Source organism: Suricata suricatta, chromosome 2 (assembly GCF_006229205.1).
Source record: "Suricata suricatta isolate VVHF042 chromosome 2, meerkat_22Aug2017_6uvM2_HiC, whole genome shotgun sequence".
Taxonomy (NCBI): domain Eukaryota; kingdom Metazoa; phylum Chordata; class Mammalia; order Carnivora; family Herpestidae; genus Suricata; species Suricata suricatta.
The window spans coordinates 17,690,081-17,704,431 of NC_043701.1; the positions used below are offsets into that span (position 1 = coordinate 17,690,081).

General features: G+C 38.6%; 1 protein-coding gene across 6 annotated transcripts in view; it reads right to left on the reverse strand.

Moving 5' to 3' along the window:
• Positions 1–2,512: 2,512 nt before the first annotated feature.
• The window catches only part of CALD1 (caldesmon 1), a 184,350-nt gene continuing 172,511 nt past the window's right edge, over positions 2,513–14,351 (reverse strand). For 2 of the 6 annotated variants that reach the window (XM_029923043.1, XM_029923042.1), the window contains exons 11-14: positions 13,390–13,527; positions 12,840–12,935; positions 7,498–7,578; positions 6,479–6,818 (exon numbers count right to left, since the gene is read on the reverse strand). In XM_029923043.1, coding sequence (XP_029778903.1) covers positions 6,714–6,818; positions 7,498–7,578; positions 12,840–12,935; positions 13,390–13,527 — 420 coding nt within the window. In that variant the 3' untranslated portion in view covers positions 6,479–6,713. Of the gene's footprint in view, positions 4,856–6,472; positions 6,819–7,497; positions 7,579–12,839; positions 12,936–13,389; positions 13,528–14,351 lie in introns of those variants that run through there. The other 4 variants (XM_029923041.1, XM_029923040.1, XM_029923039.1 and 1 more) reach the window with 4 other exon arrangements.

Sequence of the window (14,351 nt, forward strand, 5' to 3'; positions counted from 1 at the left end):
TTTAATGAGACATTTTTGGGAAATCATATTTCAATGGAGCAAAAGCCAACATCACTAAAAGCATGTCTTGGCAAAACTCCGCTATTAAATCTGCATTAGAGTAAAATAAGAGGCCAGCCATCTTCATGAAGTTTAAATGAGGGGCTGAGATGACAGAGTATTATAAATCTGGGAACAAAAATGATATTAAATAAATTAACCTCTCAGAAGTCTAAGAACTCTACTACAAAACTTGACAGTACATCCATAAGAGAGGTTATAAATTAGGTTGCTCATGAAATTGTCATATCACTTATCAAGCCCCATTATGGGTGATGCAGTGGGTATACTTTTGAGGGTACAAAAGAATATAAGGCAAATACTTTTTTTTCTCTGATTACACCAGGCTGAAATATTTTCTCCCTTCTCTAAACACTGGTAATCATGTACTACATACTTCTTTGACAGTTACGTCCTAGAACCTTGTGATATCTCCTCTTAAATTCCTGAACTGTTAATATTTTGTAACTTTTCATATCTATCATCTATCATTTATCTCCCCACTAGAATACTAAAATTGTTCCCCAAGTGTAGGAAGGTAGCAATCTGGGTAAGGACCAGATTACTTCAAGCTCACCCTTACTTTCAGGAGGCAGATCTCTGTAGACCCATAAGTGGGAAGTAGTTTAAAAAACCCTCATCTTTGACAGAATATTCTTTTTTCCTTTAGCCCAACTGGATTGCCAAAAGTCTACCTCATCCTTTTAGCTGCCTCTTGTAGATCACTGTATGCTCTGAAGCAGAAGTAGCCCTGGCATAAAGGCAAGAAAGAAAAAGTGCATCCAACAGGTAGCATATAACTAAGATGCTATTTAAATGAGAAAATATCACATTAAATATAAAAGGACTAAATATTCCAGGTAAAACCCAAAGATAATCAGACTAGACTAAAGACCGAACCCAAACCATTTGATTTTCAAAGACATGCATCTAAATCTAAAGGCTACAAAAAGGCTGAAAGTAAAGGGGTGGAAAAAGTTATGTCATATGAGTGTTAACCAATAGAAAGCCATTGGAGCAATATTAAGAATAGAAAAAATAAACTTTAAGGCAAATATCTTCACTATGCAAATAGAGTGTTACTTCACAATGTTAAAGTATTCAATTAACTAGGAAGAAACAGTGATTCTAGATTTGCACATGTACCTAAAGCATTATCTTAAAATATGGAACGCAAAATTAACAAAATTACAAGGAAAAAACAGACAAATCCATAATCATATGGAGAGATTTTCACATGCCTTTCTCAATGGTAGACATGGAACAAAAAAAATCAGTCAGGATATAGAATGTTTGGACAACATGATTAATAAGCTTGACACAAACAGACATAGCATTTAAATCAAGACCTTGTTAGGTCATTTCCTTGGTCCTATGGAAGAACATAGACTTAGGGTCATGAGAGTTTTAAAATTCCATCCTTCCATTTGGAGCACACACGCAAGCAAGAGTAGGAAAAACACCTATAACAAAGATCTGTTTCTACAACATTCTCTTGTATGTACAGACTCTTTAAACTTATAACCTGAATATGCACGTGGTAAAATTAAATTTTGTCCATCCCTAATCCTATTGGCTTGGCACCAATACCACAGATTATATTCTTTTCATTGTTTAGTTTTGTGAATGGACTTTGATGACAATTACCTTGTCTTTTTTTAATAGTTAACATACAGTATTATATTAGTTTCAATATAGCAATTCAACAATTCTATTCAACACCTGGTGCTCACATCACACTAAATGTGCCCTTAGTCCCCTTCAACTATTTCACCTACAGTCCTAGCCACCTCCCCTCTGGTAACCATTAAAACTGGTCACCCTTCTTGTTAGGACATAGAAGTAAACAGTACTAATTATTTTTTAAGTTGCGGTAATTTAGCTAATTCTGTCCAATCTTATGGGCAAGATTTAGAGGACTGTTCAGGAGCTCTGGGCTCATAATTTAAACCTTTATGAAAATAACCTCATATATTCCAACAGTGTTACATAAATATGGAAAATTACTATGAAAAAAATCTTTGGATTTAAATGTAATTGTCAGTGTCTTGCAAATAATAAGTATCCTCCAAACAAAGGGTATATGTTAAATGGCCATTTCTACTATAAAAGACACTACCTTTGGGGAACCAGTACTGCCATGTTAGGAACAAGAGGGGTGGTGTATGATAAGATGGGGAATGAGGGAGGATGGAGAGGGATTTGATAATTATTTGAAGGAAAAATTTTTAATCCCTCTTTTCAACCTTTTCTATACATGTTTGATCAGTGTCCCTATCAGAGCAGTTTTCACTATTTTATTATAACATTGCCTGTAATAAGAATTATTTTAAAAACATGAATGGCTTTTCTTTTTTAAAGAGTGAAACCAAGACTCAATCTGAAATATACATTTTGCTATGCCGCCATCTTTGTTAAAACAGATATAACTCTCATTTTAATCAATATAGGACATAAAAATAAACAAGCCAAAGACATTTGGAGGAATTCCATTTATTGTGGATGCATTTTCACAATATATATTTATTGCAGCGATCAATTATCAGTGAAAAATATCAAGTGTTTATAAAATTTTTAGGAATGGCAGATTCACAGAACATGCTAGTCACCTTGCAGTCTTACCTCTTTAAAGATAACAAAGAGAATTATGATCAAACAAGTAAACGAATTTATTTTTCAAAAGATTCAATCCAAGCTGAACAAATTTCTACCCTAAAACTTATTCCATCCAATATTGGAATAAAAGTCAGGATCGATATATTCTCTTCTCAGCTTTAGACTTTCTAGAAAAAATATATAATAGTGATCAGGAAAAGCTCTTATTCAAAAGTACAACAAAGCAATGTCACCTCACCATTGGCCTTAATTCAAACTTTGATCCATTTCACTCCAATTATGGGAGTCGATGCTAAATTAGGCACTGCATGTGAATTCTAGTTCATTTTATCATAGACTCATGTCTACTCTGTCACAGGTGGATGACCAGTGCAATCTTGGTGGCTTTCCTTCCTTTGGCCCAGGTGTGCTACAGCTACAGGATTCAACAACTCTTTACTGACTAATGAGGAAATTAGACTCTGAAAGGCAGTGGTCACTCCTCATGCCAACCCTGCCCTGGCAAGCTCATCCAGGGCAATACCATAGACTAGAAAAGAGGCATTTGCGAGGCTCCCTCATTGTGGCAGGAATCGATAATTTTGGTTAAGTCAAATGAGGTATAAGTTTATAGTATTACACTGTGTGTATATCTCTATGCTAGAACATATTGCCAAGATACTGGAGTACTCTTTTATCATCTATTGTGAAGAACAGATGAACACTTATAAGCTAAAATAAGATCTGATATGTAGATGTGTGTGTGTAAAATGTAAAAATGACAAGTCGATAGACTTGGGGGGAAAAGGTAAAACAAATAAAAGTTACACATAGTTTTTAAAAATTCAACAAAGTATCAACTTACGGCAAGTACCAATGACTAAAAAAAATAGAAAAGTTTAAAAGGCATTTCAGTCTGTTAGGAATGGAAGTCCGGTCATGACTCCTAAATACTGGCTTTTGCTCACTTTTCTGCTTCCAGACATTAGCCAAGGCTGGTTCTAGTCTATCCATACGTGGAATTCCAATCTGTACAGTTTTGCAACTAAAATGCTTGTCTTTACATTTTAGAGAAGGGAGAGACTCCATTTGTCATCTAAGACAACCTACCATGGACTTGATTTTAAGAACAGGATACAGTTCTGAGCAAACTTTGAGTTTGACCCAGATGGTAGATTTAGTATAATTCACACTGGACTTCAAGATTGCTTTTAATTATAAACTAAATACTATGTTTTATAGAAAATGTCAACTCATTTTGACACTTCTTATCTCTCTTTTCTTCTTACACATTACCGGACATTGGAAACATATCAATACCTATTCTGCCATGTCTCTATTGGCAAATATGAAATATTAATATAATATTGTGATTTTTAATTTTTAAAAAGCTGTGATATTGGCTAGTTACAAGGACATACTGCTAAATATAATAGTCTAGCACATAAAAAAGCCTTCTACCATTAGTGTGTTTGTATATGTGTATGCACATACATACATATCAGGTCATCTAAAATGTGGTTCGCTATCACTACCAAAGAAATCCACAAAGCAACCAACCTAAAGAATCAGTACCAATGTCAGCTAACATCATAATCCAACTTAGATATTCATCAGCACACAAAAAGTAATACCTTAACAGTACATCTTTTTTTTTCTTTTTTTCTTTTTTTTTTTAAGACAATCATTATTGCAGTATCTCAAATCTGAAATGGGTTACTTTCAGAAAGTGTTACAATTGCCCACTGAGATAATTTCTTCCATGCTTTATTCTAAAGTGCAGAAACAACATGACTTCTGTATTTAAAATAAAAACAAAACAAAGCAAAGCCACTACGGTTCATTTTTCTGGACACTGCACACATTCCTCAGGCAATTTTCAACTTGAATCTCCTTGTGTTGACCTCCGATGTAGTTGGTATCACTGTTCAGACACAGAGTTATGATGATCAGTAGGAAAGTGTCTATTTCACAGCATGGGTTTCTTTAGAAACAGGCTCCTGTGCAAAGGCAGTACTTTTACCATGAACATCTCTAGACTGTGATTATTAAATATAGTGATAATATACATGGGTTTACTGGGATAATGAGAAAACAAAAGGAAATGAACTCAATTTTGTAAATCAACATAAATATAAAACAGCAAACTAGCCCTCTTCAACTGAGCTGGTCCAGCTTCTTGAAGCGGCTACTTTGGGTTCTTTCTTGAACTGTCTCAAACCTGCTAAGAGAAGAGAGCTTTAAATCCGGAGGCCATGGTGTTTCTGCCAGACATTTTGTGTGAGAAGAAGAAAAAAATAATTGTGATATGGCAGGACTAAATAGTTATGAAAGGGAGGATTATTGCTGGTATTCTATTCAAATATGCTCCTCATCTTCTAGTCTACCCTCTCTTACGTTGATTTTTTTTTACTTTCTTCTTTCTTTCTTCTTTATATTCTCCCTTCCCTATCCTGATCTTGAGCCTTGTCTGTGACATTCATAGTCAAGGAGTTGTTTTTGTTTTTTGTTTTTTACCTCTACTTGAAGGCACATGTGACTGAATGGCTCAGTCTTGGCCACGTCAAGGACAATGGAGAAGTGGAATATGCTTATTTTTTCTTTCTTCCCTTCTATTATTTTTTTAAAGAATTTCTTGATGTTTGTTTATTTTTGAGAAAGAGAGAAAGAGAGAGACAAGGCATGAGTGGCAAAAGGCAGAGAGAGGGAGACACAGAATCCAGGCTCTGAGCTGTCAGCACTAGTGCCCGACACGGGATTTGAATTCATGAACCCTGAGATCATGATCTGACCTGAAGCTGGACGTTTAGCTGACTGAGCCACCCAGGCACCGCTCTTCCCTTCTGTTCTTAGCACCCCTACCCTCAAAACTTTTCTGACCCATGGCCTTATTTGTAGACCATTTCTTTTCTCCAGCTAGCTGCTAAAAATCCTTACTGGTGTGGTCACAAATATTGGTGCTGTGAATCTGCATTTCAAATGAGTACTTCCATCTCAAAGGAATGATTGCATGACATGTAGTGAGCTTGACATTTTGGAGGAAAGGAGCCATCTACTCTGCTACGTCATAAACCCAGCTCTGGGCCTTGTGGTTTTACTACTACTCCTACTCCTACTTGTACAGTTTTGTGGTACAGACTGAGGAGGAAAGGGCAACGTGTGTGAAGACTCACTCTGTCACCTTCCCACCTGCACCGCCATGTTGGACAATCCCAAGGAGTGCCGTTCATGTCGTGTTGGATATGAGTGGCATTCTCTTGAGTTTTACCATTCCAAATTATATCTGTACTCCACTTCCCAGAACCCAGACTCAGATGAACCGGTACTGATGGGCTACAGACAGCTGGCACCCTGTACTCAGAAATCAAACTACATACACACTCAGACCGCCATTTCTGAGATGCTAGAGGGGCCATGATGGCTAAGGCCAACAGAAGTTCATTCTTTGACTTAAAAATGAAACTAATAAACAATCCTCCTACCCTCCACCAGGAGAAAACTGAGCAAAGAACTTTAAAACTTTATATTTTCTGCTAAATATGTGATCCTCAAAAGCAAGCAGCATGCATAATGGTTAAGAATGCAGGCTCAGACCAGATTGCCTGGGTTTCAATGCAGGCTTTGCTAATTTACTTGCTGTGCGGCTTTGGGAAAGTTCATCTCTCTGTGCTGTTTTCCTCGGCTCTAAATGGAAGTAATAATAAAACCCATCTCACAGGGTAGTTGAGATAACATAGCTTAAGAAGGTAGAACAGTCCCTTGCGTAGAGCAGACCCTCAGCATTAGTGGTTTGTAGTGGTGATGATTATTACTAGGTACTTCTAATATATTTAGCCATGACTTAGAAAACTTATTTTAAAATCACCTTAAGGAGAGAGACTGGGCTAGTGGATTTTATTGGAATGTAAGAGGAGTTAATAACTGGCCGAGAGATAGAACAGCACACTTGGGCAGCTGTGCCAGACTTAGAAGCATGTAGAAGGCAGGGGAGGGAAGCAATTTTCTCACTTGAGACACTGTAGAGACCCTCTGGTTGCCTTTGAGGTGCTCTTCATCCTGGGTTCGTCGGAAAAGTGCTTCTAAACTGACCCATAGCACGCTGTTCTAATTTTGTTTATTATTTGCTCTCTGATCTCTCTCTTTTCAATTCTTCCTCTATTAAAAGGAGAAGGCTGGAGTTGTTGCTTGAAATGGGGAAAGGCTATAATTAGAAGTTGAATTAGCTGGACAAGGGGTCTTATTATCAGTCTGTGCATCATTTAGATATTGTCCAGAGCCCCCTTTGTAAGGAATGAGCATAGCCTTTGACCAGAAGAACCTCCCCCCACAAAAAAGACAAATCTAAGCATTCTTAGCTATAAGTTTTCATAGGGTAGCAAGTTTTGCCTAGCTTTTAAATACTATTTTAATTTTTTGTCATAGCAACGTTGGGTCACAGGCTGCTGGCAAGGTAATAGTTCCAGAAAGCAGCTTTGGAGCCATTCAGGGAGACAGATGTTTTTCCGTAGGTGATCTTCCAATGACTATGGCTTCAAGCCTGGACTGTGTAAGGAAGTACAGACCATGCTTATATGACACGACGTCTGTAGTCAACATTCCTACCGCTGTGGCATTTCTAGAATTTCTTGCTGGAAACTACCCCAAGGGTTTGGACTATTTACATTGTATGACTGACAAGCCTACAATTCTGAAGGCTCTGTGAACTTTGCCTGTCATTGGGCCATATATAAGTTTTTAGAAGCTGACTGTTACCCAGACAAGGCTCTGTGGATCAGTGATATTTCTCATTTGATTCTGGGACATCATACTGCAGGATACAGCAGGAACAGAACCTATGAAAAACAAATCTTCCCAGAAAATTACCTTAGTGGGAGAAGTGACCTTATCCACAGACTGCTTTTCCCAGAGGTTCCGCTTGCCAGATACATCTCCTGGCCTCAAATCCTAAGGAAGAAAAGGCAGAGAAAATGGGTAGGGTGGCCATTTATATTTTCTGGCCAGGTCTAAATAAGTCACCACTTCTGTTATTTGTCTGAATCAATTTCTTGTTTAATACACTTGATCCTAGTGATCTGAAATGAATGAACTCAAAAGGATCATTAGCCATGGGTTGGTCGTATACAGAACTTGCTCTATGACATGAGAATGGGTTGGAATTATCCAGCGTTTGTTCCTATTCTCAACCAAGGGTTTACTGTTAATGGATCAGTAGAATTGGAATAAAAGCATATTTAAAATAACATAGCCTATTTTTAACTTTTCATGCTCTAAGAAGTGAATAGAACATGTGTTAGCTTTAAATAATTCTTTTGAGGTTGCATAAGCATTTCACCTCTTGCAGATTACCTTTCTTTCAGCGTTCTGCCTGTATGCCCTTGACTTCTTAGGACTTTAGTGCATACCAGTCTAACTTCCAAATGCCAATATTCCATTTCTTTGCCTGAGCACTTTCTCTGGCTACAGATGCCCACTTCACCCACCCAAGAGGGAGGCTGTAAGTTCAGAGAGGTCCTCAATCACTCACCGACGAGATTTGGTGCAAGAATATTTTTCAGACTCGCGCATGCGTCATGTAGGATAACTCTGAAGCATGTGTTTTATGTTGAGTTGCCCCACTGGGATTCAGTTTTTATAGCCCATGTGCTTAATAACATTATTGGTTACCTTCTTTTCCCCGACTCACTTCCTGTAGTGTTTTCTTCACCTCCCAAGTAAACTACCTGCACTATCTTGGGGTATGCCTCTGGGCAGCTCAAACTAAAATGCTTTTTTAATTGCACTATCCCCGCACTGAAATCATTTTGTGTTTCCTGAGGAGTAAGTTGGTAATTCAGAAGTGTATCAGTAGAACCTGGCCCCACAAAAGTAAACATTTACCACCAATTATACCCATAAGAGAAAATCGAGTTGATGACATATGTGAGAACATGTGGAAATCTTGGGAAGAAAACACTAAAATATGAATGATAACAGTTACATAGCTTTGATTTGTTATTTACTACCTCATAATTAATTTGGTTTGGAAAAGGGTTCAAATTTATGTTTTCCATTTACTTTTCCTCCAGCATGTGCTTGTGCTAGTACTTGGCAGAGGTAGTCTGGAGAAAAGAAATGTGTTTTACTGAAATAGTAACATTTATTTTGGCAAACCCCTTCCTCATTGAATTCATCCACCGACACTGGTCTAAATGGACATAGTTTTGATAGATACTATTGAAATCTCAACACTAAAAATGCACTGGTTAAATGGTACCATGTGAAGCATTTCAGATTTACCTTAATCTTACTGGGTTTCTGGCTTTCCGTTGTGGTTGGGATTCCTGATATTCTAGGAGAGAGTTATACCTATTTACCTTGGAACCAGTAAGCAACAAGTCAGATTGTTTTTGAAGAATTCCACTACCTTTGCCAATGTAGGTAGGAGCTGCCAAATTGTCTGGAAGACTGAAAATCTGGGCGACTATAATCAGGAACATTCTAGTGGAAGCTCTGGAAAGGGGCTATTATTACTTTATTTATTTGATTCATATAAAACAATTGTTATTCTTTCACATGAATGTTCTTCTACTGAAGAAAGTGATGTGTGTTTCCCTTAAATCCTGCCTATGAATCTTTTGAGAGCACTTAAAGAGTTTAAAGAGTCCATTTAAAGAAAATATTAACATCCAAGTGGTAAGCTGGCATTTTAAATCAAAAGGGAAATATAAATGGAATTACCTGACCAAACTACGTTTTAGAGAAAGACCCACTCCGGAAGAAGAGGGAGAAATGAAGGAGAAGCAGGTTTCCAATCAACCAGAGATCAGAGAATGAAGAAGAGAATTCAGCTGAGAAAGACATTGCTGTTGTTTTTTTTTTTAAACAAAAAGAAAGACAAATTAGCACTTAAATTGCTGTACATAACATATCGTTTAGACACAAAGAAGAGCCAAACCAGATAAAGCAGACATACTCAGAACTGGATTCCAGTTACAAAGTAACTCTGAAATCCTGTAAATCCTATCCACAAATAGCAGTAGATGTCCCCGTAAAGAATCAGGTATAAATCACGGTTTGATTTTGAATAAGTTAAATTTCAGGGACCCTAAGTAATACTGATTTGACAAACTATTTTGAACACTTTTAATTTTTAGCATATATGAATATTATTACATAACCAGTGGGTTTTCCCTTCAGGGGATTTTTGAGCATCACACTAATCCCATGGATTACTCATTTCCTTCTTGAAGTTTCCCTGGGTGAGAGTAGCTTTGGTGAAAGAACTTCCCTCTGATTTTTCCTTAGTGTCCAGATGCCACACATCTGCCAAAACAAAGCCAGGCTTTCCCCTCCACACCCATGTATACCAGGGAACATAAACAAGGGGCTGAAGATAAATCACCTATGACCCCAAATCAGGAGGCACCTTTGAAGGCCTCCTATTTGCTGTTGTCTTAGGTAATCCTCTGATATCCTGGGTTCAGGGTCAGGCTGACCAGAGTTCCAAGGGTATCAAACTCAAATGCCTGCCACAAAGGGCCAGCCTGGACACACAAATGCCTGGAGAGGTCTGGTGCAGAACAACAACAACAACAACAACAACGAATCAACAAATCCAAGATTGCCCACCTCTACACCTCAAAAATGTGTTCACATTACAATTTTAAAAAGGGAAATAAAACAAAATGGCCCCAAACTACACAGATCTTGGCTGTAGGCCACCAGGGTGAGACCACCTGGACAAGACCTGGACAAGATCTTCACTTGATCTGTCTTTCTAAGCTGCTTTCCTGGACTTAGCTTTTTCCAGGCAAGCTTTATGCATCCACAGAATCCTTCCAGCACTTCCTGCATTTCAGAAATTTCATCTCATTTCTCCTGGATCCACAGTGTCTCTGACTTGCTTTCTTGCCTTGCTAGGCTCCAAGTCATGTCCTCCCCCAGAGACTGCCTTGTTGCTTATTCAGACTTTGACACAGCGCTGGGTCTACTATACCAGGGATGTGCACAAAGTTTAACTTTGCTTATCAAGCATACTCAAACTGGCTTTTACTTGTAACATCACTTACATGTGTTTTCTTCTGATCTGACCTTCATTCAGGAAGCCACACTAGTCTACAAAATCCAATGGGACATGGAAAAAAAGAAGGGGGGTCACCACAAGCTATACTAATTGCCACATTCTTCTTTCCTTTTCCTCTCCATCCTCTAGGGGATGGTTTAGCAAATTACTTACTAAATCATAGGTAAGGCAGGCAATGATTTTGTAATTTCCTTGTAATACCTTTTTGTCCTGCCAGAAAATGGGCTTTTTTTTTTTGGTGAAAACCTTGACACAGTTATTATACCTGTGGCAATAATGACTAAGTTAAATCTCTTACCCCTCCCATCAGGATGACACAGATGGCCATAGACTAACAGGTAAGGTACTGCTAACAGACTATGGGGTCACGTCCGAGGGGGAATGCAGGAGCATAATATGGTATAGAAACGAAATAGACTGCAAATACTGTAAATGTGAAAATGCGACCACGTGCCACACTCATCAAAGAGGAAACCACACACCTTCTCTCTTTCTGCTATCTTTTGAGATCTTCAGTGAGTCCATGAACTTGCTGAATTTGTATGAAATACATGCTTGTGGGGAGAGGGTCCTTAGATCTCATTCGGTTTTCAAAGGGGTCCGCAATTCAGAAATAATCACTGGTCTGGAGCCACAAAACTTATATAAATTACCAGTTAAAAAAGTAATTTCTACTCTTTTTTTTTTAGTCTTTATTTTTGAAAGACAGAGAGAGACAAGAACCTGAGTGAGGGAGAAGCAGAGAGAGAGGAAAACACAGAATCCTATGTAGGTTCCAGGCTCTCAGCTGTCACCACAGAATCTGAAATGGGGCTCAAACCCACGAACCGTGAGATCATGACCTGACCTGAAGTTGGACGCTTGACTGACTGAGCCATCCTGACATCCCAAAAAAGTAATTTCTACTCTTTATGTCACCTTGGGCGCTGGGGAAATTTGCGACACTAAAGGGAACATGCCTCCTGGGTCTGATCTCTCACTTAGCCTGTCTCCGGGTATAGGCCCCTTTCCTGTATCTACTGGGAAGGGGGAAAACATGTTTTTTTTTCCAATACAAAAAGATTTTCCAATTGTAACTTGGATTTACATTAAGTTTTCTATCTCCCGTGAGTCCTAATGCAAAAATTCTTGGGCTGAATACTAATGAAATGACTACAAGGATTTGCATCTATGAAAGATATGGAAATACTTCTATTTTTTCTTTTTAAGTTGATTAACTTACTGACTTTGGAGATTAAATATCGAACCAGTGGATGCAATCAATGGTCAACAATGCAGAGACCATGATTTAGAATGTTTTTCTTCTACCTCTGGCTCACAGGGGTTATGTCAATGGAGTCTCTGCTCCCTTGGGCACCAACAACGGTATAAAAGCAACCTAACAGGGAAAGCCCACTAATATTTGGTAGGGAGCTTAGTAAGGTTTTTGATTATAATGATAAATGCAAGGTAATTTTCATTCAATAAAAATTTAAAAGAACGTTTTTATAGTAAGATAGCCACTCTTAAGAAGAAAATGTTAGATTTCCAAAAATAACATTCATAACCAGTTTTTATAGTTTCCAGTTTTACTGGTTTTTTTTTTGTTTTTTGTTTTTTGTGTTTTTTTTTGCTTTTTAATGGCTTTCCTTTGGAGGTGTTGACAATAAAATTACAGCAATTATTTCAACAACTACCCAATCACTATATTTTTGTGTTTAGTTACAGAAATTCGGCAAATTAGAAAATTTGGGCTAAAAATAGCCAACATACACATTCTTTTGGGAATAAGTCTAGGAGCACCCTCCACAGAGACGTGGCCTAGATAATTTGACATTTTCACTTTCAAATTCCTTGCTGTGATTCATAGAAGGGGAGCTAAACAGACAGACCAGTTAAGAGTGTAACTGTGAACTGCCTGTTAGCTGCTCCTTGCTGGGTGTGGGGGTGATCAGCGTTCCACTTGTCCTCTGGGTAATTAGGGTGCGGCTGCTCTGGACCTTCCTCGTCCGTCCTTGTCCTCCTAAATCTGAGCCCCTTCTTGTGTGTTATTCAGCCAAGAGCTAGAGCACAGTCTTTCCCAGGCAAATAGACCGACAGCCTGTTTTCTTATGCTGCTGCAAACTGAGATGGAAAAACTTCAGAAAAACCCAAAGCTACTTACAGAGGGCTTGGGAGCGGGTGACTTATTTCCATCTGGGGTTTTAGTTAGCCATTCATTGATGCGGCTGGAAACCCCCACCTTCAAGCCAGCAGTCTCCTACAAAGTCAATAATCCAGTATTACAGAGACAGAGAGAGAAAAATAAAACTTCACTTGGAAAAAGAAACTTCAAAGTAACCTCAAAGAACTATGAAGTATTCACATAACCATCACACAACACACATCAATTATTGATCTCTAAACTGCGTATTTTGAGCAAAAGAAACCTTAAACTTGCAATTTAAAGACTATGTTATCTGGTTTTCTCTCCCCTGCGCGTCACCCGCCTTCCCACCTCCAGGGGCTGATGGTAATTTCAAGCACTTCATCTAGAATATTGTGGCCAGAACATCTGGCCTCAGGACCAAATTGTCTCTGAAAGATCTCCATCTTCTTCGTTGCTTTTACTATTAACTAGTGTGATTCCCAAAAAGCAAGCAAGCAAGCAAACCCAAGGGAAAGAGGAAAAAAATCCGACCTCCAAAACGAGAAGACCCACACCCGGAACCCACCTTATTTGGGGTGCCTGACACGGTGGGGGACGAAAACACACTCCCCTTCTCCCACATGCTCTTAATGTTGCGCACACCTTCGGCGGGAACCGGCAGATCCGAGGCCGCTGGCTTCATAGGTTTTGCGGTTTTTGTTCCCTGAAATGTGTGAATTACTTTTAGGGTTGGTGCCGATAAGTCTGTTCTCATAACATTATATATAGTGAGCTTGTCTTCCTCAACATTATCATTTAAAAAAATTCATTGTGATATTTAAAAATACCACCTCCACCAAAAATTCTGTTGTAATTCTGTTATAATAATTCTGTTGTAAAACTACATTCTGATGACATATAGACCTCAAATAAGCCATGATGTCTGTATCAAAGGGTCTTTCAAAAATGAAATTATGCCTGGGGCAGCTTTGTGGCTCAGTCTGTTGGTTAAGCATCTGACTCTTGATTTCGGCTCAGGTCATGATCTCATGAATTCGAGCTCTGAGTTGGGCTCCGTGCAGACAATGCAAAGCCTGCTTGGGATTCTCTCTCCCCACCCTCCTCCCCTCCCCTGCTTGCTCTCTCTCTTTCTTTCTCTCAAAAATAAATAGGTAAACTAAAAAAAAAAAAAAAAGAAATGATGCCTTCTACGAGGACACCACGGGTAGTGAAGGGGCTATTTCACTTCGTTTCTTCAGCAGATTCTCCTTACGTGCTCTATGCGAGCAGGCACTGTGCTAGGCTCCGGGATAGAGTGCTGTTCAAGCCAGTCTGCTCTGGAAGCTACAGTGGACTTAACACTTTAATAGGGGAGAGAGATGATAACTACTTATCCCAGTATTTATTTCACACTGTGATAAGTGGTATGAAAGAGGAATGTGGTGCCACGAAGCATGCCCAGAGAGGGCATATGTTAGGGGAATAATGCTTAGTTTAGGGAAGGAAAGAAGGCTGCTCTGAAGAAGTGACATTTAAGCCGAGATCTGA